Source organism: Podarcis erhardii (assembly GCF_964252035.2).
Source record: "Podarcis erhardii genome assembly, chromosome: 6".
Classification (NCBI taxonomy): domain Eukaryota; kingdom Metazoa; phylum Chordata; class Lepidosauria; order Squamata; family Lacertidae; genus Podarcis; species Podarcis erhardii.
The window spans coordinates 11,121,602-11,148,783 of NC_138510.1; the positions used below are offsets into that span (position 1 = coordinate 11,121,602).

General features: G+C 45.7%; 1 protein-coding gene across 1 annotated transcript; it reads left to right on the plus strand.

Annotated features, from left to right (window-relative positions):
• The first annotated feature begins 209 nt into the window (after positions 1-209).
• HRH3 (histamine receptor H3) lies at positions 210-25,469 on the plus strand. The gene is made up of 3 exons (XM_081867920.1): positions 210-1,134; positions 15,445-15,611; positions 24,298-25,469. The coding sequence occupies exons 1-3, from the start codon at positions 888-890 to the stop codon at positions 25,183-25,185; spliced, it is 1,302 nt and encodes a 433-aa protein (XP_081724046.1). The 5' UTR covers positions 210-887; the 3' UTR covers positions 25,186-25,469.
• The last annotated feature ends 1,713 nt before the right edge of the window (positions 25,470-27,182 follow it).

The following is a 27,182-nucleotide window of genomic DNA, read 5'->3' on the forward strand; positions in this document are numbered from 1 at the left end:
TTTGGCTAAGCTGTCAGAGTCATACAGTGATCCATTTGTGTGTGTGTGTGTGTGTGTGAGAGAGAGAGAGAGAGAGAGAGAGAGAGAGAGAGAGAGAGAGAGATTTGCCTAGGAAATCTTGCAAACGTAGACATTGATTATTCATGCAGTCTTCGCTAATTGTCCCAAAGTCAACAGTGCTGCCTCGTTGGCTGAGCTAATTGTATTTCGACCCGTGTGTGGATTTTACAAAGCGGCTTCTTAAAGGCAGAAACAAGAAAGCAAGCGGCAAGTGAGACGAGCGGCTTGCAGGTTTTTTGAGGCTGCTAGCCAATGGCTGTCCAGCATGGAACTGTCCACAGAGGAGCTGGTTCTGCTCGGACTCGCATCCAGCTCCAGGGTTAGATGCTTGGCTCCACCTTTCGGAGGCAAAGCTCCGCTTTCGCCCAGAGGCTAGCCAGACCCTTCGCACGCTGCGCGAGAACCTGCAGCCCCAAATCCAGCAGAGTTCTTCCCACTTACTCTCTCTTCGTGGTTCTGCCTCTCAGGGAAATAAAAACGCAGCAAGAAGAAAGCAGAGGCAGAGAGGAAAAGAAAAAGGACCCGCCTCCCCACCGGGGGAAAGAACTGGAGACCACAAGAACGAAGGAACAGAATCTGTCTTTTATCATCTCCACGAGAGCTATTTAGGAAACGAACCGCTGGTGGGACGGCGTCGCATCATCTTTCGGGGTGCTGCTGAGACTTGTGGGGTGCTGGGTGTGGGTCTACAATGCAGGGGCAGTTGTCGTTGAGTCTGCCCGGCAGGAGCCAAGCCCCGGCAGCAGGTGTGTCGTCCCGCTCCCGGCTGGAGGTGGCTCGGACAGTTCCCACCCGCAGCCTGAGCCGCTGAGCCGCGTGGTGCTGAAATGGACAGCTCCTCGGTGGCTTTGCCCCTGAATGGCTCCGGGAGCCAGGAGAAGGCCGCTGGGGACCAGCTCTCCGGGCGCTTTTCCACCATGTGGACCATAGTCCTGGCCGTCCTCATGGCTTTGTTGATCGTGGCTACGGTCGTTGGCAATGCCTTGGTGATGCTGGCTTTTGTGGTGGACTCGAGTCTGAGGACGCAAAACAATTACTTCCTTCTGAACCTGGCCATCTCCGATTTCCTAGTAGGTAAAGTACCACACCTCGGCTTCACCTCTCTTCCTCCGTGGCTCATACTTTCGTACGCTCGTCTGACCCCGTTAGGAAAAGGGATGGCGCGGTGAAGGTTTTGGCAGGATGCCGTGGAGAAGACGTTTAGTTTTATTCTGCAGGTCGTCAGGAGGAATTAGAGGGGAAAGGGGGTCTAAGGGAGACTTTCACCTGCCCCCCTCCCATTGGGGCACAATTTCAAGTTGTTAAAGATTACTCTTAGAAAGATTAACTCGTCTGCTTATGCCTTTTAGAGCCAGGAAGTAATTTTCCCAGGCTAAAGCAGCTCAAACAGCAGAGAGTCAAATGCAACTATATGTAACAACAAAAGGTGGACAGGGTTAAGAACTACTCTGGTTATCAAGCCAGTTTTATATAACTAATGTTTTCTTTCCACTGTGGAATCACTGCGTAGAAAAATGAGACTTTTTCTCCCTTTCGTAACTGATGTCTGCCCTGTTGCTTGGAACTAAGACAATTGCAGCATTGTTTTTGGTACAAAATCCCATGAAATGACATAAAGTTAGCCTTATCTGAGATCAAGGGGACTCATTTCCAAGTAAGGGGGATCTGCTTAGGTTCAAAAACTTTGGATTCACTGTGTTGCAGATGGCACTTCCAAGAATATCAAATGTACCTGTATGTATGCCCAAGAATGTATTAAATTTCCATTGAAAATTAATCACGCATGAATACATTGGGAGGGGTCAACCACTGCCATAGAAGGGGTCCTAAGGTGTGGATTGGATTCAGAGAGGCCATGGAGGGGAACCAGGGCTCAGAGGACATGCACCACAGATCATGTAACTTCCCAATTCCCTCTCCCCTTTTGCTCCAGGAAGGGTGTAGCAGAAGGTCCCGGGTTCAGTCCCCAGTGTCTCCAGGTGCTGCTGCAAAAGACTAGCCTTGCCTGAAAACCTTGAGAGCCACTGCCGGCCAGTGTAGACAATACTAAGCTAGATGGACCATTGGTCTGACCCAGTCTAAGCCGCCTTCTTATGTCCCTCTGTGCTGTAGAGAAACATGCCATAAACTACTTGCTTCATTCAGCACATCAGACTTCCAGCCATGGATGACTGGAGGTTTGTACCTGTTTTCTGTGTGCACACAGCTCCTGGGCCCTGCAAGTTTTTGTGAGGATAAAGCACAAATCACTCTGGGCTACTCCTATATTTCTCTAAGTGCAAAGCTTTCCCCTTTCTCTACCCTTAAAATGTAGGTTCCCAAGGACACATGGACAGCATCCAGCTTTAGAGAGATAGCTGCTTGAATAATGGTTTACTTGGTGGGTGCTGTTGACTACCTGTTACCATGGCTTCCCTTACTCAGACCTCTATCTATGTATCTATCAATACTGCTCAGAACAAAATCTCAGTGGGGACTACTATTTCCAGAGGAGCAGGGATGTTAACTTTTGTGGGCCCGTTTTTCAGGGAATGGGGGCAGGCACGGTCATCTTACAGAAAATGAAGATACTGGTAGACTGGATATATAATTCTACAAATGGCTGGTGAAATTATGCAGATATCCCTGACAATCAACCCAATATTGTGACTCATTCCTGGGGTGACTTCCAGTATTTCCAGATGTTGGTTGACCATGTATCAACCCTTTTGCCAACAAAGAGTAATATCTGTCCTCCAACAGCTCTCATCTCCCCAGTTTTTTGGGGGGTCAAATCCTGGATTTCACCTTACAGTGGCTAAGAGCAAAGGGGAATCTTTCTGGGCGTTGAGGCACAGTTCCATATGGCTGTGATTGTTCTCTAGATGCAAAACCTCTGAAATGCAAATTGATGGATATGCCAGGCAGCCTGGGGGCAAGGGGGATTAAGCAAAGTGGATGTCAGTGTAGATTTCTTACTGATGCCAGACTAGGTAGATGATGTGCCAAAATGGATTATATGATTTCCAAAAGGGTACAAGGTGGACTAGTCCCTTGCCAAATGATTTGCAAGCAGAAATAAACTCTGAGATTATCCCTCCAGAACAATAAACCTAACCTTTTTTTTTGCATTGTGGAGTATGATGTTAACATAGGGCAGATACGAAAACAGGATTATGTTTCTACATAGCAGGAACCTTATTTTTACTTCATGAAATGTCAGGACTGCTTCAAGAATTTGTCGGAATTTTCCATCCACACACATCTATTCCTAAATCACATAAAACGTTTTCCTGTGTGACTGCTGTGCACATGCAAGTATATAATGTGTGAAAACAGCTGTTGGAGTTAGACGGCAAAGTAAATAATTGGTTTTGGCTGCAACCCTGTGCAAACTCGGCTTCACAAATCCCCTTGAGGGAAAATAGGAATCAAGGTGCCATTTCAAAGTTCAGTTGCATGCTGCAGAGTGGACAGAGAGAGTCAGCAAGATTCAAACACACACACAGAGAGAGAGCTTATTTTAAGAATATGTGTGTTAAAACCACAACCCAAATAACTATCTTTACTTTCATATTTTTATCCCCTTTTTCAGGAAAACCTTTCAGGCAACTAACAGCAAAGAATAGCATATAATAACAGTATCTTTAAAAATGCAGGAATACAACATTAAGACAGAAATTAAAGCCACCATCTACTAAAAGCTAGGGAAAAGAAAGCCAACATTGTAGCTGCCAAGCGCCTGTCCTTGAGAGATTATTCTACAACTTTGGGTCACACTACTGAAATGGCCCTACCACAGGCCAAAACTCACCTTTCTTTCAAAGGCAGGGGTAAAGTAAGAGTCTCTGATGTAGGTCCAAATTAATGGGCAGGTTCACATCAGAGTGGCTGACCCTTTAGATATATTAATCCCAAGAGAAATGTGTCTTAGGTTATATTTGATGCTACAGAATAGAAGTGAATGAAGGGTGTTTTTCCCCCTTATATACTAGAGAGAAATGTTTTGAGCAACCTTCCATCTAACTCCCATGTTATAAACCATGGGTAGGCAAACTAAGGTCCGGGGGCCGGATCCGGCCCAATCGTCTTCTAAATCCGGCCCGCAGACGGTCCGGGAATCAGCATGTTTTTACATGAGTAGAATGTGTGCTTTTATTTAAAATGCATCTCTGGGTTATTTGTGAGGCATCGGAATTTCCCCCACAAAAATATAGTCCAGCCCCCACAAGGTCTGAGGGACAGTGGACCAGCCTCCTGCTGAAAAAGTTTGCTGACCCCTGTTATAAACCAACTGAAGTTTTGGGCTGGTCTCCAAGAGCAGCTCAATGAACAATGCACTGCAGTAGTCAAATGAGGGCATTTCTGGAGCATGGATTTCACCTGTTATCTCTATAGAGGTGTTATCAACATGCATTCCCCTTTTTTTAAACAAAAGTGTCCTCCGCCTGCTACCATTGGCATGTCTACCTAATACAAAGACAGTCCCATTTAACTGCATATAGAAAAAGTCACTGGATGTGCAGTGAGCAGACTAGAAATACAATAGTTTGAAACATCATAGCAATGCATCTCACCAGAGACAAGCTCCTGGTTTTACCTGTTTTGTTTGTTTTTTAAAAAAACAATTTATGTGTACACTTTCCTTTGAAAATATCAAGCCAGCTCTGTGTTTACTGATAGACCTGATTGTAGCAGAACTTCATCCAATACAACATCTTTCACAGGGCACTAATTTTTTCTCCTCTTCGTTTTAGATAACAAAAGCTTGTGTCTGATAGCACTGCTCTTTCTCTCCAAATCTGGTGCTAACCGAGCATTTGTTGCTCCTGAGATTGACCAGAAGTGCCTTCCTGGCAAAATGTCCTGACATACTCGGGTGATTTAGGAGCACAGGGGATTATTAATAAAAAATATTGTTATCATTTATCCTTGAAAGTAGGACTCTAATCCTTAAATCTTTAAATATCCATAGCCTTTTGCAAACGCAGGTCTCAAGTCTGCCAACTTTCCACTGTTCCTTTTTGCAAATGGCTTTGCAAACATGGGCAAATGAAGTAAGACTTGATCCAAACAAAACAAAGCAGCTGTCAGTTTGTCGGAAAGGGTTGATTTATTTATTTATTTATAGATCTAAATGTTGATAGACCCCCCACCCCCCAATCACATAAAATACAAGGGTGGTGCACAACAGAAGTTAATGTACAAAAGGCAATAAATAAATAAATAAATAAATAAATAAATAAATAAATACAATAGGATCAGAAACATGGCTGGCTCGTCTTTTAAAAGCTTAAACAACTGAATAAGCCTGCCAACACAAAAAAGTTCTCAAGGAAACAACAAGACTAGCTATGAGGGTGCCAGCCAAATCTCTGCTGGAAGACTATTCCATAGGGAGGAATTCAACATCATGCTGTTATGATCATTTCATCAACTCTAACAGGAGTGCCAACTTGGCACCATGATTGCCCAGGACCATGGGTGCCATGCAGCATGCATGGCCCCAGCAACAAAATGTGTTGCTGCTCGGCCCCTTCATGGAGAATTTTGTGGGTGCTTGGGCACCCAGGGCCCAAGGGAGTTAGCACCTATGAACGCGGATGTCAGGGGTTCAGGGAGAGAGGCGCAGATGAGGGAGGAGACAGAGAGCGAGGGGGAAGGATTCCAGGGTGACGAGGAAGAGGACGACAATGACCCAAGATTGTCCATGAGTCCGTCCAGTGAATCGGAGGACTCCCAAAAGGGAGCCCCTCTGGTCAAGCCAAGGGGAGCTAGAGGGGGAAGCAGTCAGGAGCAGGGAAAGGAAGGGGGAACCCCCAGTGGGAGTTGGGGATCGGGACCGGCTGCTCCGCCAGAACAGAGTGAAGGGGGTGGAGTGACCAGTGTGTCAGAAGGAGCAGAACAGGAAGCAGAGAGGGGAAGGAGATCAGGGCAAGACGTCCTGCCGGAAGGGGAGGAAAGTAGTATCGAGGGCAGTGTAACTGTCAAAGGGAAGGTCAGGAGCAACGTACGCGCGCCAAGTTCAAAATGGGAGGCGCGCGGAAGTGAAGAGAGTCCTGGGGAGGAGCCTGGTCCCAAAGCCCGAAGGAGGGGGGAGGAGGCGGCAGAGGATTCAGCCTCTGGGGAGTCCCGAAGGGAGAGAACACAGGGGGGCAGAAAGACCCTGCGGAAAAGGAAAGAGAGGAAGAGGTGGACCAGTACAAGCCTCTTAAACTGGTGTAGAGGCGGGACTGACTCAGAGGGGACTTCAGCGGTCTAAGCGTAACAGACGTAGAGTCACGGAGCTCGGCTGTGAAGCTAAGAATGTTCTTCAATAAAAACTTTTGTACATAAGCCGGACTGGACTTTGGTCTCTTGTGAGCTGGGACCACGGGTGACTCTGACAGCTAATATTTCAGCTTGCCAGATGGAACTACTTCCCCTCTTCTCTTCCTGTGTGCTGTTCTGGGGGTTCTCCTGACCCTCCTGAGTTGAGTTGAGTTGAGTTGAGTTGAGTTGAGTTGAGTTGAGTTGTGCACAGGACACACAGGATGAAGAGAGGGAAGCTCCATTGCACTAGCAGGACTTGTTGCGCTGGTTCCTGCCTGAGCAACTGTTTTGTTCAATCCGAGCCTGTGAGTTGTATCCATTGCTAGCTGTGATCAGTGTACACCCATTAGAATAGAATCATGAAATCATAGTGTTGGAAGGGACCCTGAGGATCGTTCTAGTCCAACTCCCTGCAATGCAGAAATATGCAGCTGTCCCTTACGGGAATCGAACCTGCAACCTTGGTGTTATCAGCACCATGCTCCAACCAACTGAGCAAGCCAGCTGATGCATTAAAAATGACTGAACCTAAGGTAATCGTGTTCATTAGCATTAGGGGGTCTAATGCTGGGTAGGCCTAGCACTGAATAGAATTCAATAGCATGGGGACTGGCGACACAAAAAGTCCAGCTTCTAGCTGAGGCTAGTCAGTCTTTGGAGACATGAGGCACAACTAGCCATGATAGCTGGACTCCGTTTGCACTGCCAGAGGCAGTATGTCCCTGAACACCATTTTATTGGACTCACAAATGGGTAGAATGCTATTGCACTTAGGAACTGCTTACAGCCTTCACATAGCACGGCTGGCCACTGTGGGAACAGGATATTGGGTTCAGGGTAGATGGGTCATCAGTCTGATCCAGCAGAACTTTCCTCCTGTTCTTACAGGTGGTATCCAACAAAATTTTACTCAGAGTAGATCCACTGAAATTAATGGACCTAACTTAGTCATGTTCATTCATTTCAATGGGTCTACTCTCAATCAAAATTACTTGAATGTCAACCTATGTTTTTAATAGTGTTCCTCCAGATTCCTTGGTGATTGAACTGAGATAATAGGTTTTAGGCAGTCCTTAAGGCACAGCTTTCCAAATTGGGTGTCATGGCATATTAGTGTGTCGGCTGCAGTGTGTAGGAGTGTCACACAAATGCTCCCTGCGCTCCTCCTGGGGTTGGAAAGGGGTTAGTTTAACCTCTGGTTTGCTAGTAAAACTGAAATACTGTGTCATGAAATGATGCATGTCTAAAAAGTGTGTCACCAACATGAAAAGTTTGGAAAGCTCTGCCTTAAGGTATCTGGAACCCAGGCTGTACAGGTTTAGGTTTGTAGCCTGTTCTAGATGGTGCTTCACTTCTCTTAAAGGAACAGGTTCATAGCTTGAAGGTGCTCACTTATCTGGTATATTTCCAGGATATTCAGGTAACCGCTGTGGCAAGCAGTGTCTTTGCACAGTTTCACCAGCTGTGCTCTTTCCTGAAAAAGGCAGACCTGGCCACAGTGACACAGGCCTGCTTGGACATGTCCAGATTAAATGAATGTAATACATTCTATATGGGGCTGCCCGTGAGAGTGTAGACAAATTTCAGAGTGTTACTTGGGTTAGCCTTTGCAGAACACACTGCTTTCATTTAATGTGACTTGTATTGACTTCCAGTTCTTTTCCAGGCACAATTCAATATGCAATTGTACCTTGGAAGCTGAACGAAATCTGTTCCGGAAGTCCGTTCGACTTCCAAAACGTTCAGAAACCAAGGCACAGCTTCTGATTGGCTGCAGGAAGGTCCTGCAGCCAATTGGAAGCCATGCTGGACGTTCAGGTTCCAAAAGAACGTTTGCAAACAGGAACACTCACTTCCGGGTTTGCTGTGTTCAGGAGCCAAAACGTTCAAGTGTCAAGGCATTTGGCTTCCAAGGTATGACTGCACCAGTTGGTGTGTATGTCCTTATCAGCCTGTCCACCCACTACTCCTATCATGAGGCCTTGCTTTGTGTCCCTCTTCCTTCAGAGGCTTGTTCGGCTGGGATGACAAGGGCCAGGCAGAGGACCACATTTGGTCTCTTGGCCTGATGATCTCCACTCCTGTAAAACAGTGGAAGGGATAAGAGGCAAGATCAGCAGCAACGACAATTAATTTATGATGATGGAAGGGGATTTAGCAGGAGTCGTCTATGTAACTTGAAGGTATAATCTGGGCATACTTCAAGACAGTATACTCTGTGTGGGGCTCTCTTTGAAGATGGATAAGAAAATGAAGTTGGCAGTAGCTCATCTTTCACCAGGGTATAAAAACACAGGCAGATTCAGTCAGCTCTTTGATGACTGCACTGGCTGTGAACTAGGCTTCAAACTCAATCTGAAGTATTGGTTGTTAATTAAAATAATTGCTAAATAGCTTGGTCCCAGCTAATTACTAAGGGAAACTTTCTAGTCATGCTGGCCACATGACCCAGAAGCTGTACGCCGGCTCCCTCGGCCAATAAAGCAAGATGAGCGCCGCAACCCCAGAGTCGGCCATGACTGGACCTAATGGTCAGGGGTCCCTTTACCTTTTTACTTTCACACATATCAATGGCTGTTTTGGAATACAACTTCCATCAGGCCTAGGCCAACATGGCTGACGTCCAAGGATGATAGGAGTTGTAGTCCAAAGCGTTTGGAGGGCACAACATTGTGTGTGTGTGTGTGTGTGTGTGAGAGAGAGAGAGAGAGAGAGAGAGAGAGAGAGAGAGAGAGAAACCGCTATATCCTTTGCAGTCCTTACTCAGCTTGAAGTTCCCAGAGTACAGTATACACAAGAAGCCCTTTAAAGGTAATATCAAGGCAATATATTTCTGAGAACTCTATCTCAAATGCATTGCTGAATCAAATGATTAGATATGTTTTTCATCCCTGCTAGTGGGGCTTTGTAGAAGCATCTGGCTGGCTATGGAAACAGAATGCTGTTTTAGATGGGCTCTGGGTCCCAGGCAGGAGGGCTCTCCAAAGAGAGAGAAAGAGAGAGAGATTCGCTTTAACAATGAGCTAAAACCTTTCATACTACAAATCTTTAATAAAGCAATGTTTCTTGCATAAAACCAAGGTTGTCAAGCATTTGCATATATGCTCCATTTCCCACCCCCCATTGTACTTTTTAGGAAGAAAGCACAGCTTCTATTCTCACTAGATCTCCAAAGGTAACATTTGGAAGATCTGCAGCTTTTAAAAAAATCATTTTTTTGTCAGCCTCAACCATAAGTTCCTTTTGTCACAGCTCCACGCCTGTGCCTCTGTAATGGTTGGAGACACTAATTTGACCCCCTATTGATTGGTGAATGCACTAATTATTGCTGCTTCTTCTTTAATCTTATCAGCAATATGAATGATCTGCACACACACCATTTATAATGGTAGCTCCTAAGAAAAGCGGAAAACTTGTCTTATTCTTGCTGTGTCTGCGGCTGCTTTGTCAGCAAGATGAATGATCTGCACACACTATTTACTTATCTTAAAACAGTGGCTCCCAAGAAAAGCTAAGAACTTGTCTTATCAGTTTTCCTTCTGGCTTCCCTTCATATGTACTATTGGCATGGCTCCAATCCAAGTAAAGTTAGGCATAACTGATAGTGCCATCCTAGCCATGTCTACTCAAAAGTACATGCCACACTTGAGGGTATGCATGCTCTCAATATGTACACTCACTGGGAAGAAACCCTACTGAACAATGTAAGTTCCTGTGAAAACAATGGGACCTCACCCAGTTATGGTTAATAATAATAATAATAATAATAATAATAATAATAATAATAATTTATTATTTATAACGTGCCCATCTGGCTGGGTTTCCCCAGCCACTCTGGGTGGCTCCCATCAGAATTAATAGCACAATAAAATATCAAACATTAAAAACTTCGCTAAATTAATGGGCTGCCTTCAGATGTCTTCTAAAAGTCAGATAATTGTTTATTTCTTTGACCTCTGATAGGAGGGCGTTCCACAGGGCAGGTGCCACTACCGAGAAGGCCCTCTGCCTGGTTCCCTGTAACCTCACTTCTCACAGGGAGGGAACCACCAAAAGGCCCTCAGAAATGGACCTCAGTGTCCGGGCTGAATGAAGGGGATGGAGACTTTCCTTCAGGTATATCTGGATTGCAGCCTATAATCTGAAGTACTCTTTACTGCAGTATTTGCCCATGTTGGACAATAATACTATAACGCCTTTTGGACTCCACAGGATACATAGAATCTTATCAGCATGTAGCAAGAGTGCAATAATTTCTCTTGGAGAGATGAAATTAATAACATTCCAAAATATCAGTTACATAATTAACATTAAAAATTGGAACAAACATGGCGAATTGATACAATTTTCCTGGCAAAGCGGTTTGGCTTTTGCTTTGTTGTTAGGATCACAACATGATTAACTTATTAATTGATTCAGTTATAATTAGGCTTCTGACCGTACATAACTACCCATTAATTGCTCTCGTTATTTATGTATTGGCTTATAAACGTTGCATTGGAATGAGTGTGTCTTGTGACTTTTCAAATTATTTATACTATAAACTGTGAGATTGGCACAGTACATATTGTTTGTCTTGCTGACCCTTTTTAAAAGTCTAGATGGGCTTTTTGGGATGAGGCCTATTCCCCAAAAAAGTTTGTACCAAGGTTGAGAAAGTAATGGCGCCTTGAGACATGTCGTGAAATAGGGGGGCCACTAGGTGGCGCATCAGAAGATGGCTGACAATAACATCTCTCCGACCCACAGGAGGTAATTTGGAGGCTATGATGGGGGTAATTAGCCTCCTTAATCCCCCCAGGATTATGGGGGGGATGGCCCTTGCCTGCTGTGCCCTATACCACCCCCGAATTTGTGGGGGTGGGGGCACTAGGCACAAAGCCCTCCTGTGGGATTTTCGGCACTCCTCGACGCCGTCCCCGATTCACGCCGCTGGTTGCAATGATCTTTAAAAGAAACAATTTGGACGTGATTAATTGCACATACATCAAGGAAAAAGGGGAGTAAATACTGCTGACAGAAGAGATCTCTGATAACAAGACAACAATAAAATACGAGAAGAACGTCAAGATACGGTATGACAAATGACTGAGGGGGGAGGGGGGGAAAAACCTGCCTCTACCTTTTTATGTGATTTAACAAGAATCCCCCTCCCCTAATGAGTCAGAAATTAAGGACTTACCGGTAAGCTGTGGATTTAAGGCTGTGTGGAGATAAACTTTCGATCCAAAGCAATGTTTCAAGATGAAGCTGGAAAGGTAAGAGTTTTGGAGTGTCGCACTCAGAAAAAAAATGCCGTCGCCATTTTGTGAGGCATTGTGGGAGCTCTTGGGTCTGGGAGGAGAAAGAGAGAAATAGAGTTGTTTACATATCGTGAATCAACTCCTCGGTGGGACTTAAGAGCGACAAATGCCAAAATTTACAATGGAAAAAGTGATGTTATCTACAAAGGAGATATATGGAAACCATCTGGACTTAGTGGAGGAACGGGAAATCCACACAGGATTATTACACTTGCTATCGGCTTAAGGAGACTAACAGAAGAGATCGTAAAGGAAAAAGAGAAATATACGAACAAGATATGATGTGGCAACACCAAGATAAGACTGGATAGAATTATGAACTTTGTTTGGACTGATTGGGACTGATTTGGACATTAACGCAGTAATAAGAAGATGATCTGAATTCCCCTTTGGATCTTGAAGTATGGGTTCCCCCAACAAAATTTAAAAATTTGGCTTTGTAATTCGGAATTTATATGATGTGATTTAATTTGATGTGATTGGCCAGTTAATAAAAATTATTTATAAAAAAAGAGAGAGAGACATGTCGTGAAATAATGCTCATGATGCTATCACCTGCAAAAGTTTTAGAGTGGTCACATTGCTTCATTTCCAATCAGTGCCTATCCTGTAACTTCCTGCTGAATTCCTGCAACGTTTTATATCACAAATGTTCTGGTTCGTTTTTGTTCCACCTTCATTCCTCTATTGTTTTTGTTGTTATTTAGTCGTTTAGTCATGTCCGACTCTTTGTGACCCCATGGACCAGAGCACACCAGGCACTCCTGTCTTCCACTGCCTCCTGCAGTTTAGTCAAACTCATGTTGGTAGCTTCGAGAACACTGTCCAACCATCTCGTCCTCTGTTGTCCCCTTCTCCTTGTGGCCTCCATCTTTCCCAACATCAGGGTCTTTTCCAGGGAGTCTTCTCTTCTCATGAGGTGGCCAAAGTATTGGAGCCACAGCTTTAGGATCTGTCCTTCCAGTGAGCACTCAGGGCTGATTTCCTTCAGAATGGATACGTTTGATCTTCTTGCAGTCCATGGGACTCTCAAGAGTCTCCTCCAGCACCATAATTCAAAAATATCAATTCTTCGGTGATCAGCCTTCTTTACGGTCCAGCTCTCACTTCCGTACATCACTACTGGGAAAACCATAGTCATTGCTCTATAGCCCATCCAAAAAGCAATAATGTGGAAGTTTTGGGTAAGCATCGCAGAACAAACTGAAGCAGAATAAACCCAATAGTAATGCGCTGTTATTGTGTCAAGACCATGCTGCAGAATACAGCAGCAATCTGGAGGTGCCCTTAACAAAAGTGATGAACAATAGGAAATCACTGTCCTCCCATTGCAGAATGGCTATGTTCGCCGTGCTGTGAGGAAAAGCAGTCAGCCTGATCAGGCCAGAACAGGGGTGGGGGCAGCGGTGCCAATTTGACTAAAATATTGTGGGGGGCAGGTAAGCCCAGCCCCTCATCATCGATCACATGACACGGCACATGCACACAATTTTAATGACAATGTGCACCCACTTTGGGGGAGCCCAGCCCTCTCAAATATTTTATTGGGGGGGTGACCAAAGGGACCTTGGCCCCTGGGAGTTGACTCCTGTGAGTGGAAGGTAGGTGGGCCAATTGGCATGGGTTTATGATTTTAGGGGTGCTGGCACTGTGGTCTAAACCACAAATCCTAGGGCTTGCCAATCAGAAGGTTGGCAGTTCGAATCCCCGCCACAGGGTGAGCTCTCGTTGCTCAGTCCCAGCTCCTGTCCACCTTTACTTTTACTTTTACTGCAAGTCTCCCTGGTAGAGGCAAAGAGGAACCCTTTGGCCAAGATTGGTGAAAAGACTCTACATTTCCCACCCAGCCTGGGTCTATAACCACCTTTGCACAGCCTGAGTCTGTTCTAGTCCCATCCCTGTCCCATAGGTCCAGTTGTGGCCGACTCTGGGGTTGCGGCGCTCATCTCACTTTATTGGCCAAGGGAGCGGCGTGCAGCTACCGGGTCATGTGGCCAGCATGACTAAGCCACTTCTGGCGAACCAGAGCAGTGCACGGAAACGCTGTTTACCTTCCCGCCTTGTTGTTGTTGTTGTTTAGTCATTTAGTTGTGTTCAACTCTTCATGACCCCATGTACCAGAGCATGCCAGGCACTTCTGTTTTCATATGCCTGTTGTCTTTGTCTATGGAGTTTTCTTGGCAGGGATACTGGAGTGGCTTGCCGGTTCCTCCTCCAGGTGGATCACGTTTGGTAAAAACTCTCCACTATGACCTGTTCATCTTGGGTGCCCGGCTTGACATAGTACATAGCTTCTCTGAGTTATTCAAGCCCCTTCGCCACGGCAAGGCAGTGATCCATGAAGGGGTACCTTAGCGGTACCTATTTATCTACTTGCACTTTGACATGCTTTCGAACTGCTAGATTGGCAGGAGCAGGGACCGAGCAATGAGAGTTCACCCCGTTGCAGAGATTCGAACTGCCAACCTTCTGATTGGTAAGTCCTAGGCTCTGTGCTTTAACCCACAGCGCCACCCGTATCCCTCTGTCCCATAGCACAGGGCTATTAATGGACAGAAAGGCAGTGGGGGAAAACCTTGTGTGGCAGGGGGCGGGGGGGGGGGGCGGAATGCAAAGAATAGTCCAGCAAATACACAGTTTTTCTTGCCAGTCCGTTACAAAATCCTGGGCTTATTCCCCAAAGCGACGACTCCATATGTATTTTTAGCTGTGCCCCACTCACCTTTGTTTCTCGTTCTCGCTGCACCGGCACATTTCAGCAGAGATTATCGCACAGTAGTGTAGCACATGCTTTGCATTCAGATAGTCAGATTCAATCCGCAGCATCTGGTGAAGACCGCTGCCTGAAACCCTGGAAAGTGGCTACCTGTTCAGAGTAGGCATTAGTGAGCTAGATGAACCAACGGTCTGGTTTGGTAAAAGGTAGTTTCCTCCTGTGTTCAGTTTGCTAATTGTTCATTAGTTCTGCCCACAAGTGAGCCAGGCAAAATAATGGGTGCCTGCAGGCTGCTGTTTGCTTTCTGTGGTTCAGTCTGTATGGAAATGATTAGAATGAGATTTAGCAAGACGTTCGCCTTTCACCCCTTCCAGCTCAATGGTTTTATGTATCGGTATTCTGTGAAACGGGAAATTTGTAATCAGTAGTTGTTGTTGCTGCTGCTGCTGCTATTTTTAATGCTGCCACAAACACGCAGACTCTCTGGTCCCTAGTCCCTGGATGAAGATCTTCTGTAGCCTCCTAATTCTTATCTTTCTTCCGTAGCCATCAACTCCTGCCCCCAAATAGTACGACTGCACATCGTTCTCTAAACTCTCTATGCATTTCCCCCTCTGCTGCAAATGAGCATCCACTTTCCTAACAGCAGTTTTGGAGTCGGTCAACATTTTGTGACTGATCCATCCCTATCAACATTTGTAATATCGCAGCAACTCATGGAATGGTTAAGAATCTGATTGGTGAGACAGGCAGCAGGCAGTGGAAGTTCGTGTTGTACAATACATACACTTTGAGCTGTACACAGTCAGCGCCCTGTTTGTGAGGCCGGAATGCAGCAGGGGAAGCATAAAGTTGTTGGCATCTGTCTGTCTCGAGAGACAATGGAGTGCACCTCTGGGGGTGAAGCGAAACTGGTTGAGAGACAATGGAGTGCACCTCTGGGGGTGAAGCGAAACTGGTACAATAGCACAAGCAGTGTGTATGGAGGTCCTGAGCTGCCCAGATGACACAACTCCCTTCTTGGCCTTGTTGATGTGGTCCAAAGGAAACATAAAATGAACTCTTTCATTTCAGGTGCCTTTTGCATTCCACTTTATGTGCCCTACGTGCTAACTGGCAGATGGACTTTTGGAAGAAGCTTTTGCAAGCTCTGGCTGGTGGTTGATTATCTGCTGTGCACCACGTCGGTCTTCAACATTGTGCTGATTAGCTATGACAGATTCCTTTCGGTAACAAGAGCGGTGAGTAGTGACTGTGCAAAAGAGTTGATTGTCTCTGATGGATTGCTGCTGTTTGTTTGCCTGTTCCCCTCTTAAATTTTGCCCCTGATCCTCTAACCTTATTACCTGCTTCTCTGAAATCCTGTGTAAAATAAAATAAAATGCAAGACTAGGAAGATTTAGGTTTCACACCATAGGAACATAGGAAGCTGACATATACCGAATCATAGAATTGTAGAGTTGGAAGGGGCTTTGCAGATCATCTAGCCCTCCAGATGTTTTGGGACTACAAGAAGAAGAAGAAGAGTTTGGATTTGATATCCCGCCTTTCACTCCCTTTAAGGAGTCTCAAAGCGGCTAACATTCTACTTTCCCTTCTTCCCCCACAACAAACACTCTGTGAGGTGAGGGGGGCTGAGAGACTTCAAAGACGTGTGACTAGCCCAAGTTCACCCAGCAGCTGCATGTGGAGGAGCGGAGACGCAAACCCGTTTCCCCAGATTAGGAGACTACCGCTCTTAACCACTACACTACACTGGCTCCCATCATCCCTCGCTAACAGGACCAATGGTCAGGGATGATGGAAGTTGTAATCCCAAAACATATGGAGGGCCGAGTTTGCCTATGCTTGATCTAGTCCAACCCTCTGCAATGCAAGAATATGCAGCATTGGACTTGCAATCCAGGCTTTATCAGCACCATACTCTAACCAACTGAGCTATCAAGCCAATGGTCCATCTACTTTATTACTGTCTACACTGACAGTCAGTGGCTCTCCAGAGTTTTAGGCAGAGTTACCTGGCGTCTCCCAGAGTTACCTGGAGACACCAGGGATTGAACCTGGGACCTCCGGAGAGCAAAGCAGATGTTCTGCCACTGAGCTGTGGCCCTTCCCAATGCTGTATCATGCTAGAACCAAACTCACAGGTGCGGCTGGCCACTGACCAGAGGCAGCTCAGCACAAAGAATGTTGAGGCCCGAGCCCCAGCAGGGTGGAGCACAGAGACAGATATTCAGGAAGGCAGAAGCCATTCCAAGCCAGGGTCTGAAACTGGCACAGCTAAAGAAGGTGGCAACTGCTAGGGAGTGTAGGGGCCAATATCAGGAGCAGCTGGTGCCTTTTGGAGGCATCTACAATTCCTTTAAAAGGACCTTGTGATTCTAGCCCCTTCTGACTGTAGGATAACCAGCTTTATATAACCAACATGCTTAAGCTTAATTAATGCACAAAGGGGTTAAAACTATAGAATAAGCTGTCATGCCAGGCTTAGTTCATCTTAAGAAGAACTCATCTTCATTCCCGTCAGACTACCAGAGAAGCTCAATGTGTGAGGATGTCTGAACTGGTTGCTCCAAGCTCAGACCGCATGACTCTCACAAGCCACTCTTGAGCTCCTATAGCAATAATTAGGGATTTCCACCACTTTGTAATAAAGTCAAGTTTTACTGCTTATGCAGCTTTTCTGACTGGTGTGTGGAAAAGCACATGAAACTGACCTTTGAAGCATTTGTAAGGAAACCATTTTTATCTCACCAAACGTGTGGTCTTTTCCCTATTCTGGGAGACGAGGAAAGTTTTGGAACTGACAAGGGCATATTTGAAGGTTCTAACAGCCTATATTTCCATGCTTTGCTTTGCTGTATATTTTGTGATTTTAAATCCCTGCTGGAGTTCTCTCACCAAAGAGAATGTGGACCAGGCTTGGATCTTGGCATCCAGAAATTCTCCTTTGTATTTATACCTATTTCCCCCTCTTGCAGTCAGAGGACATCTGTTTGAAGGACAATTGTTGGAACAGAGCAGAAAGTGTCCTGCTCATCAATGCTGTAACTTTCTTTCCTGTTCCAAGGAGAATACCCACACCATACATTTAAAGCAAACTGGGAACTGCAGTTTGTTAAGTGTGCTGGGAATTGTAGCTCTGTGAAGAGTAAATTACAGTCACCAAGATTCTTTGGGGGAGGCTATAGCTATTCAGATTCCATAAATGCACTTTAAATATGTGGTGTGGGTGAGACTGTAGGAAGGATCACTTTCAGAAATATTTGCTTGATGTCGTCTGCCCACTTGTGTGCACAGAATTCTGAATTCTTGCTACCCGGCATTTGATTAAAGCTAGCAGCAGCAAAACAAGTGACTGGTCAATGGTAATGATGCATAATTATCACTGTCTATACTTTTCTGCATCTCATTTCCTCCTGACCTCACTGCTTACCATTCCTGCTCCCCAACCCTATGTTTAAATATACCTTCAACTCAGGACAATACATCATGGATATGATGAAATGGACTGTAGTCCATGGAAACATAAAGCCATAAACTGTGTTCCTCTTTAAGGTGCCGCAAGACTTTCTGCTATCTTCTTACAACAGACTAGCATAGCTACCCTTCTGGAAATGCAATAAATAAATAAATAAATATGCAGCTCTGTACTTAAAGTGCAGGGTTTTGTGCCCGATTGTAAATGTTCGTATTTCCCCCCCCCCCCTTTTTTGGTACATGTATTTACACACACAAAAATGCAGATAGCTGGGTGGTAGGGGAGGGAAGGAGCACATGTGAGAGTGACAAATAATGAAATTGGACTTTGTATGAGCAGAACCATAGAGAAAGTCCTACCCTCTGATCATAAACCCTCCATCATGGCTGCCTTTCGTTTGATAGCCATTGTTGCACTCTCTACATGCTATCTTCCTGTTTTCAAAATTTTCAACACAATCATGAGGACTAGAAAGTTACTCTTAAAACTTCCAAAAGCTAGCAATAGCAGTATTACCAGAGGGAGAGAACCGGATTTTGTGCAAGAACCCAGATTTCATCCTTTTGCTGCAGAAAAATCTTTCAGTGGCAATGATAGCTAAGTGGGTAGGTAGCATGTCAAACTAAAACTAAAAAGAAGAAGAAGGAAAATAGGAGAGTGGTGTAGCTGAAACATTTCTTTGTAATAGGTTATCAGAGCTATGATGGAGCAAAAGACGAAGGAAGATTAAAAATACTAAAAATGGCATTTACGAAGGATTGCTGTGTACATGTTGCCAACTCCGTTTTCCCACCAGGTGACAAACAGAGATAAACCACATATAAAACTATGCGCACTATGCGCACAGCGGCAGAGCAAGCCGGTCAGGCGCCTGCCAGTCGGGCCAGGACCATAGCTGTCAACTTTTCCCTTTTCTTGCAAGGAATCCTATTCAGAATAAGGGAATTTCCCTTTAAAAAAGGGAAACGTTGACAGTTATGGGCAGGGTGCTCTATGGGGCCTCTGATGAGTCTGCCTGCCTCCTCCCTACAGCTGAGGGTCAGGCGGCGGGTGGACCCTTTGAGACAGAAGAGATGTGTGGCTCAGGTGTGCTGCAGGCCCTGCGGTAAGTGCCACCCGGCATTTTGTCACCCCCCTCAGTGGTGACACCCGGGGCGGCCCACCCCTACCGCACCCCCCTTCCTCCGTCCATGGCTATGCAGCAGTGAAATATGTGATCAACTGCCTGCCTTTCACTAGTTGTTATTGTTATGGTTGCATGCCATCCCAACCTGAAGGAGGGTCTCCACCACCATAGTTCTGCCCGGACACTGAGGTCCAGTGCCAAGGGCCTTCTGGCGGTTCCCTTGCTGCGAGAAGCCAAGTTACAGGGAACCAGGCAGAGGGCCTTCTTGGTAGTGGCACCCGTCCTGTGGAACGCCCTCCCGCCAGATGTCAAAGAGAAAAACAACTACCAGACTTTTAGAAGACATCTGAAGGCAGCCCTGTTTAGAGAAGCTTTTAATGTTTAACAGACTACTGTATTTTAATACTTTGTTGGAAGCTGCCCAGAGTGGCTGGGGAAACCCAGCCAGATGGGCGGGGTATAAATAATAAATTATTATATATATTATTATTAACCTCTGAGCTGCATGAGATCCCGGGGGTTTCCAGGCACTTCTCCAGGTTTTGGTTTCCTTGGAATGAGGGACAACAGAGACTATGGTCTTTTTAAGATATGTGGTTTATTTACACATATATACAACCTGAGCCTACAACAGAGGGGTTCACAGCATCACACCCCCGGAGCACTTTGTTTCTCCCATAGCTGCAGCCTTGGATTCAAACAGAAATCAGACATTGCTCCATCTCTCTCTAGTTTGTTGCTTTGCCTCTGCGTAGCTCACATCACTGCAATTCTCTGCCCTGTCTGTAGAGGGAGAGGAGTCCCCATCCATTTGCCATCTAGCGCCGAACCCCTTAATCCCCCATCACCTCACCAGGAAGCTGTCTTGGCTAATCTGGGAATTAGGAGTCTTGCTGGATCCAGGGATTAGAGGGGTCTGGCATAGAGTTTAACATAGGGTTACCAGACGTCCCTAGTTCCCAGGGACAGTCCCCAGATTTGCAAATCTGTCCCCAGACAAATTGTGTTCCCAGAATGCCCCCAGATTTGCAAATCTGTCCCTGGGAAACATGGCAGTGGCAGCCTCAGCAGTCCAGAGCCAGCCTAGTAGCGCAGTTGGCTCTGGCTGGCTTCAGGAGCTGCTCTCTGCCACTGCCACTATGAAGGGGAACCGGGGATGTCCGGCGGTACAGATCTCCTGCCCCCTTCCCCCTTTGACAGATTGGGAGAGGCTTGGGAGTTGCGGGCGGACAGCTGTTGCCTAGGAGGGATGCAAGGCACGCGGTTTCTCTGCCAGGCAAGGTGCAAAGCCCTTCTTTCACACCCTGTGAAACATAAATGCACAGGTTTTTTAAAAAAAACTGAGCAACGGCAGCCTGTCCGCAACTCCCAAGCCTCCCCGGATCAGTTGCCTATAGTAACCATAGTTTAACACACCAAACTCATATCATCATTCCATGTTTTTCATTTATGATATGCTTCTCTGGGCTAATTAGAAATTTTAGGCAGTTGGTTAGGCTGAGAAAGTGTGTTTTAGCCCATGAACGAAAATGTGTGCGGTTCAGATTTGGGTTTCCTCCATCCAAAGCTGGCATTTCAATCACTGCACCCCATTGGCAAATCAGATCATTGGTCTATCTAGGTCACTATTGTCCCTACACTGACCCTCAGCAGCTCTCAAGCAGGGAATCTTTCCCAGTCGTACCTGGAGACGTCGGTGAAGCAATTGCTCTTCCACAGGGCTATCACCCTTCTTCCCCTAAATGCCAGTTCAGGTATTATGCTGAGGCTAACCTCCAAGTGTTTGCCTAACAGGACCAGTCAATCAGGGCATACTTATATATGACATGTTTAGAGACATGTATTTATATTAGGGAAAACTACTCCTGGCTTTAATTAGCTTTGCATCTAGAATGCAGGCTTATTAAACATGCAAATTGCTTTATCCAGGGATTGGGCAGCTGAGCAGCATCAGGATTGCAGCGAGCACAGAGGGGAAATTGAACCATCTTATGGTTCTAGGCAAAAACATTCATGCCACGCTAGCATTTGCAGTGAGAAGAAATCCCTGCCAAGTCAGGGCAGAGCCCGCCATCATTTTCCGGCACACTCAGGAGCTTGGGGAGTTGCCTTGCCTTGAGTTAAACCATTGGCCCATCCAGTTCAATATTGTTGGCAGTAACTGGGAGAAACTCTCTCTCTAGGGTTTCTGGCAAGGGACATTCCCCTAGAGAGCTCAGTCGGTAGAACACGAAGCTCTTAATCCCAGGGCCACAGGTTCAAATGCCATATTGGGTGAAAGATTCTTGCAGTGCCGGGGATTGAACTAGATGATCCTCGTGACCCCTTGCAACTCTAAAATTCAATGATTCTATCTGGAGATGTGGAGGATAGAATCTGGGACCCTCTGCATGCAAGACAGGTGCTCTATCACATATCCCACAACTGTCCTGTTTTAAGCGAGACATGCTGAATCACAGAAGACTCATTGGATCCTGGAATGTCCCATTTTTGGGGTCCGGTGAAACAGAAGATGCTCACTAAGGCGCAAGTCATCTGGGTCAGGTCAGAGTGCTGAGACAGAAGGGGCTCTGGTGCGATCCTGCTGACGACTGCTGGAGCACTAGACTGGAAGCCACGCCCCTCCTGACATCCCAGTTTTGGGGATGAAAACAAGGCTAAAGAGCCTCCCTGCACACAAAAATCCACTCTATTTTCCTGCCCGGGTTCTATCAGCCAAAAAATATGCCATTTTTAAGTTGCTAGCCTAGTGGAAGGAAGCATTCACTTTTAAAATGTCCATCTTAATCCATTAGCGTGTGGTTGTCTAAGGCCAAAGAAATCACTTCCATTAGCCCAAGTCTCTCCTACCTTTCTCTCATCCCCATTCATTGCTGCTCACAGCGGTAAGTCTGGGAAAAGCAGATAGATAAAGCTGGCCATTAACATAAGTAGCTAATCTGCACGTAACAACAAGGCTTTTAATAGGAAAGTTCAGTGGGGAAACATCAGCAGATGCACTTAAAAGAATGTGTCCTCGCCTGTTTCTTTCGTTTGCCTTAGATCACATAACACATGCGAAAATTGCGTGTTAGTCTTATGCAGCAAAAAGAATGATGGTGGGTGGAATTCAACATTGGTGCCAGGTGGAAGGATCCCTCCTCACCTCCTGTCCCTTGTCCCACCTGGTGTTCTGGGGGTTCTCCCAACACACACAGGGAGCCAATTTCAGGGGGCATGGGGAGGAAATGAGAGAGGGAAAGTCCCATTGTGTAAGTGGAAGTTGCCACTCAGGGCTTTTGCTGATGGGGTTCACTAGGTTAATACCACCCAGAGAGTCCTACGGAACCTTAAAAACCAACATTATGTATTATGGTGAAAGCTTTTGTGGATTACAGTTCTCTTCATCAGATGCACAATGTGTTTTCCTGAGCTGCAGATATACTGGTATATGTGGAACGCACTCCCTGCTGAAATGCAAGAGACCGCCATCTGTATGGGCATTCTGTGGGCTTTTGAAAACACACCTGTTTACACAGGCGTTCCCTTGATCTAGCCACTCCCCTGTTTTACTTGCTGTTCTGTTTTCATGGGATTGTTTTATTGTACGTTTTTAACTATGGATGTTTATGCCAACGTAACTCCCTCATCCTGGCTCAACCTGGGCTATGCTGCTAGAATTTAAGCCAATGGAATTTACACCCACATAAGTCACCGAAAGGGGTGCATTATGGAGGCAAGACAGGGCCAAGCATTTCCTTATTTTTAACTGCAAAATCTCTTTGAGGACCTGTGAGGGTAAGGATCATCATGGCCCGAGATAGACTCAAATGCACTAATATTCATTTCATTTAGCACAATGCATTTCAGCACATGAGATAATGAACAAATTGATGGAGCGTCAAAAAAAAACAAAACCCACCTTCAAATATTAACACATGATATGTAGCAGGTTGAGAGACTAAAAGCCTTTTTATGCTTTTCACACTAATGATATAACTAGCATTGCTTTTATGCAAACACATTGAACATTTCTTTCTTTTTTTAAGTACAGAACATGTTCCAGAAATTCTGAGATTACTGCATAGCAGACTAAAACAGCTCTTCTTTTAAGCCATTTGTTCTGTCCAGATGATCGAGCAAACCTCCAGTGCTAATATGCCCCAGATGCTCTTGATGGGTTTACACTCCCTCTGAAGGAGTGGGTATGTAGCTTGGAGGGAACTTCTGGGTCCTTTGCTGTTGGTTGAGATTCAGGTGGCCTCAACAGTGCAGAGTGCCTTTAATCACCTACAGCTACTAGCCCAGCTGCACCCCCATCTGGGCAGGGATAGCCTAACTTCTGTCATCTATGCTCTGGTAACCTCTAGCTTAGATTACTGCACCACAATAAATGCGGGGCTGCCTCTGAGTACAGCATAGCTGTCAGCCTTCCCTTTTTTTGTGGGAAATTCCCTTATTCCAGCGCCGTTTCCCGCTGCTTCCCGCCACTATCCCGGATTGTTAGATATCCCGTAGACTGTCCCCGGGACAGGTGAGGCTGCTGATCCCTTATTTTCAAATCTGAAAGTTGACAGCTATGGAGTACAGTTCAGAAACTTCATCTGGTGCAGAATTCAGCAGCCAGCTTGCTCACCAGGGCAAGATGATTTGAGCAGATTAAGCTGATCCTGGCCCGCCTGCAATGGCTGCCAATTAGTTTCCGGGCCCAATTCAAAGTGCTGGTTTTGAACTATAAAGCCTTAAACAGCACAGGACTGCAATAATTCAAGGACCATATGAACCAACCCAGACCCTGCAATCATCATCTGAGGCCCTTCTTCATGTCCTTCACGAACTTCTCCTCCTTTCAGAATTTTGAATGGCTGACCTGAAATTTCTCACAAAAGTTTCCTGATAATGTTGAAGCCCCTCCCAATACAATGCCTGTAGGTGCAATGATACCCTTCAGCTCTTCTGTTGTTGCCCCCAAAGCCTCTCATCCACCCCACTCACTATCCCATTAACCATGAGATGAAGAAGTGACCCTTTTCTCCCTTGAGAAGTACATATTGCTGAAGGAGGAAGTTGGGAGAGAGACACTCTGTCCCACTTCCTCTTTTGGCTCTATGTGCTTTTCAAGGTTCGGACTCCTTCTGCTGGGTCTGACTTTTGTACAGATCACTTGGGAACGTGAAGTGTGTGCCTGCTTGCTTCCTCTTGCTGTGCCTTGGGTGGGGCTGGTCCAGGAGAGACGGACGAGGAGTGGTACCCACAGCACTTGGTCCAAAATCCAAGTGTGCCTATGTGCCTAAAAAGGTTGGTGATCTAAAGAAAACAACTGCATGTTCTCCCTTTACAGGTGTCCTACAGAGCTCAGCAAGGAGACACCAAGCAAGCCGTGTTCAAGATGGCGATGGTGTGGGTATTAGCCTTCCTGCTCTATGGACCTGCGATTATCAGCTGGGAGTACATATCCGGCCGAAGCATCATACCCGACGGGGAATGCTACGCTGAGTTTTTCTACAACTGGTATTTCCTCATCACAGCCTCCACCATCGAGTTTTTCACCCCATTCATCAGCGTGGCCTTTTTCAACTTGAGCATTTACCTGAATATCCAGAGGCGCACCAAAGCCCGCTTGGATGTGGTGCATGAGGCTCAGAACCAGAACTTTGTGGAGGAGATCGAAATGAGCCCTGAAGCCCAGCTCTCCATGAAATGCTGCAAGTGGGAGCAGAGAGACCTGGCAGAAACTCTGGGTGTCCCAAAATGGGACGCCCAAGAAGAAAGCAGCAAAGAGAGCACGAATGTCAAGTATTCGAGCACAGAGAGCTCTGGGTTTACCGGCAGCAAAGCAAAGCTTTTCATCAAAAAGAACTACAAACACTCAACATCTACTCTTTCTCTAGAGAAACGGATGAAGGTGGCTTCCCAGAACATGAGCCAGCGTTTTAGGCTCACCAGAGACAAGAAAGTAGCCAAATCTCTGGCCGTTATAGTGGGGATTTTTGGCCTCTGCTGGGCACCGTACACACTTCTCATGATTATCCGAGCTGCATGTCATGGTCACTGTGTCCCCGAGTACTGGTATGAGACCTCCTTCTGGCTGCTGTGGGTCAATTCTGCCATCAACCCTGTCCTTTACCCCCTCTGCCACCACAGCTTCCGTAGAGCTTTTGTTAAACTCTTGTGCCCCAAGAAACTCAAGATCCAGCCTCACAGTTCCCTCCAGAAATGCTGGAAGTAACCAGTTTCAATCTATTGTAGGCTAGAAAGGATACTTTCTGCCATATTGCTCTGCAGGAGTTTGCTTCTTTTGAGAGGTGTTGCTTTGAGAGGTGTTGAGCTGCTGTCCAGGGCTAGGAACCTACCAGGGTTATATAGACTGTAGGACAGGGATGGGGAACCTGGGGCACCTAAGGATGGGGAGGAAATTTGATTCCGGTTACATTTAAAGGCAAACCTAATTCACAGTTTCCAAAGCAATAGGAGAACTGAAACACAGCCACCATTTGAAATTCACTTCTGCAAATGACAGTCTCTGGCCAAGTTACATATTGGGGGGGGGGGAACACCCTGCATAGACAAGGGGAAAGTGTGGTGAAATATCCACGCACGAGTGAAAATAGCATAGAAACATGCATTATATTAGGGGAAACTGATTTGCAAAAATATGTCTATTGGGCAAAAATTCATACAAAGATACATTGAGTAGGAGAAATTCATGCTAAAATGCGGATAACTTTTCATTAAGATTTTTTTTAAAAAACGAAACAATTCACAGGTTGCTGCAAAATTGTGGAAAACTGAATTTAAGATTGGGGGGAAATGAGAAATTGAGGGAACTGAAATGGACAGGTCCATTCATCCTAGTGGCGCTCCAGATGTTGTTGGATTACAGCACATAGGAAGTTGCCTTACACAAAGTCAAAATATTGGTGAAAATAGCTCCGTATCTACTGCACGGACCCTGTTATACCTGGGGGTTGAACTTCGGATCCTGTGCCTGTAAAGCGTGGATGATGCCACTGAGCTGTTCTCCTCCCCTTCATGGCCAATCAAGTATTTGAATCTTAGCTTTGCCCAACCTGACTGGCACTAGCCAGGTCTTTTGTTTGTGCCCAGGAAGTTGAGTCTAACTCCAGCACAGATGAGGGGCAGCCTCACCCACTAAACCATATATATATATCCAACTTTTATGAAAGATTCTCCATGCAGAGGCTTCATTGCAAAAAGGCTTATGAAGGGCGACAAGCGAACATGATTTAAAACCATCTAAATCAGCCGCGCCATACTCCTACTACAGAGACATCACGCAAACAGCAAACAACCCAAGATAAACTAAACATACAGTAGCCGGACCATGGGCAGATTTCTGCAGCCCTAGGAGCCAACGCCTAGGGGCCAAGCTGAATATCTTAGGCTGGCCCTCCCTTCAGGAGCATTTTGCCACCGCAGAATGAACCAAACAAGAAGCAGACCCATCATGTGTGGTGCACTACTTGCTGGACCACACCACTTCAGACAGCACATGGGAAAATCACGTTAGAAAGCTTCTCCACCCCCATACACAAAACTCCCAGGCAGTGATGGTTTAGCCCTCTTGCTGCTGACTACATTCTCCCAAATGCTTCTACATCCGCCCTCTCTAGGGTGCCAGACCCATGTTTGAAAAAGGAGCCACGAGGAAATAACGGGCTTGCGTGCCTTATTTTTGATTGTTTTGCATTGCAAAAAAAGGGGGTGATTTGCACATACATAAAATCTAAAGAAAAAGTATAGGCCACATTTTCATACACACACACACACACACACACAGAGAGAGAGAGAGAGAGAGAGAGAGAGAGAGAGAGAGAGAGAGAGTATATACACCACGGCAGCCTGCAGCATACAAGATCACAATAACGTCAATTAAAATATCAATGAAAATTGGTTGGGAAAAGGAAATTCAAAGGCCTTTCTGAATAAACCAGGGGAGATATCCACAGGGAGTTCACCAAACTAAAGGTTCACTCAGAAGACTGACTGAATCTTTTGAAAAGCCTTTTTTTAAAAAAAACAACCACTACCAAATGGTCATTTAAAATGTGAAATATTGCATAACCACCATGTTAAGGATTTCCCAAAAAAAAGCACCCACATTTTGGCCTTCTAAACTGTCCTGAAAGTTCAAGACACATAAGAAAAAAAGAAAATCTGTATGATTTTTTTAAAAATAGGGGCTAATGAGTCTTCAATAAAGTT

What these genes read in the sequence shown, in the direction of transcription:
- HRH3 (XM_081867920.1), top strand. Translation starts at nt 888, where the DNA reads ATGGACAGCTCCTCGGTGGCTTTGCCCCTGAATGGCTCCGGGAGCCAG. An exon ending in CATCTCCGATTTCCTAGTAG is followed by an intron (nt 1,135 to 15,444) that starts GTAAAGTACCAC and finishes CTTTCATTTCAG; the next exon opens with GTGCCTTTTGCATTCCACTT. An exon ending in TCCTTTCGGTAACAAGAGCG is followed by an intron (nt 15,612 to 24,297) that starts GTGAGTAGTGAC and finishes CTCCCTTTACAG; the next exon opens with GTGTCCTACAGAGCTCAGCA.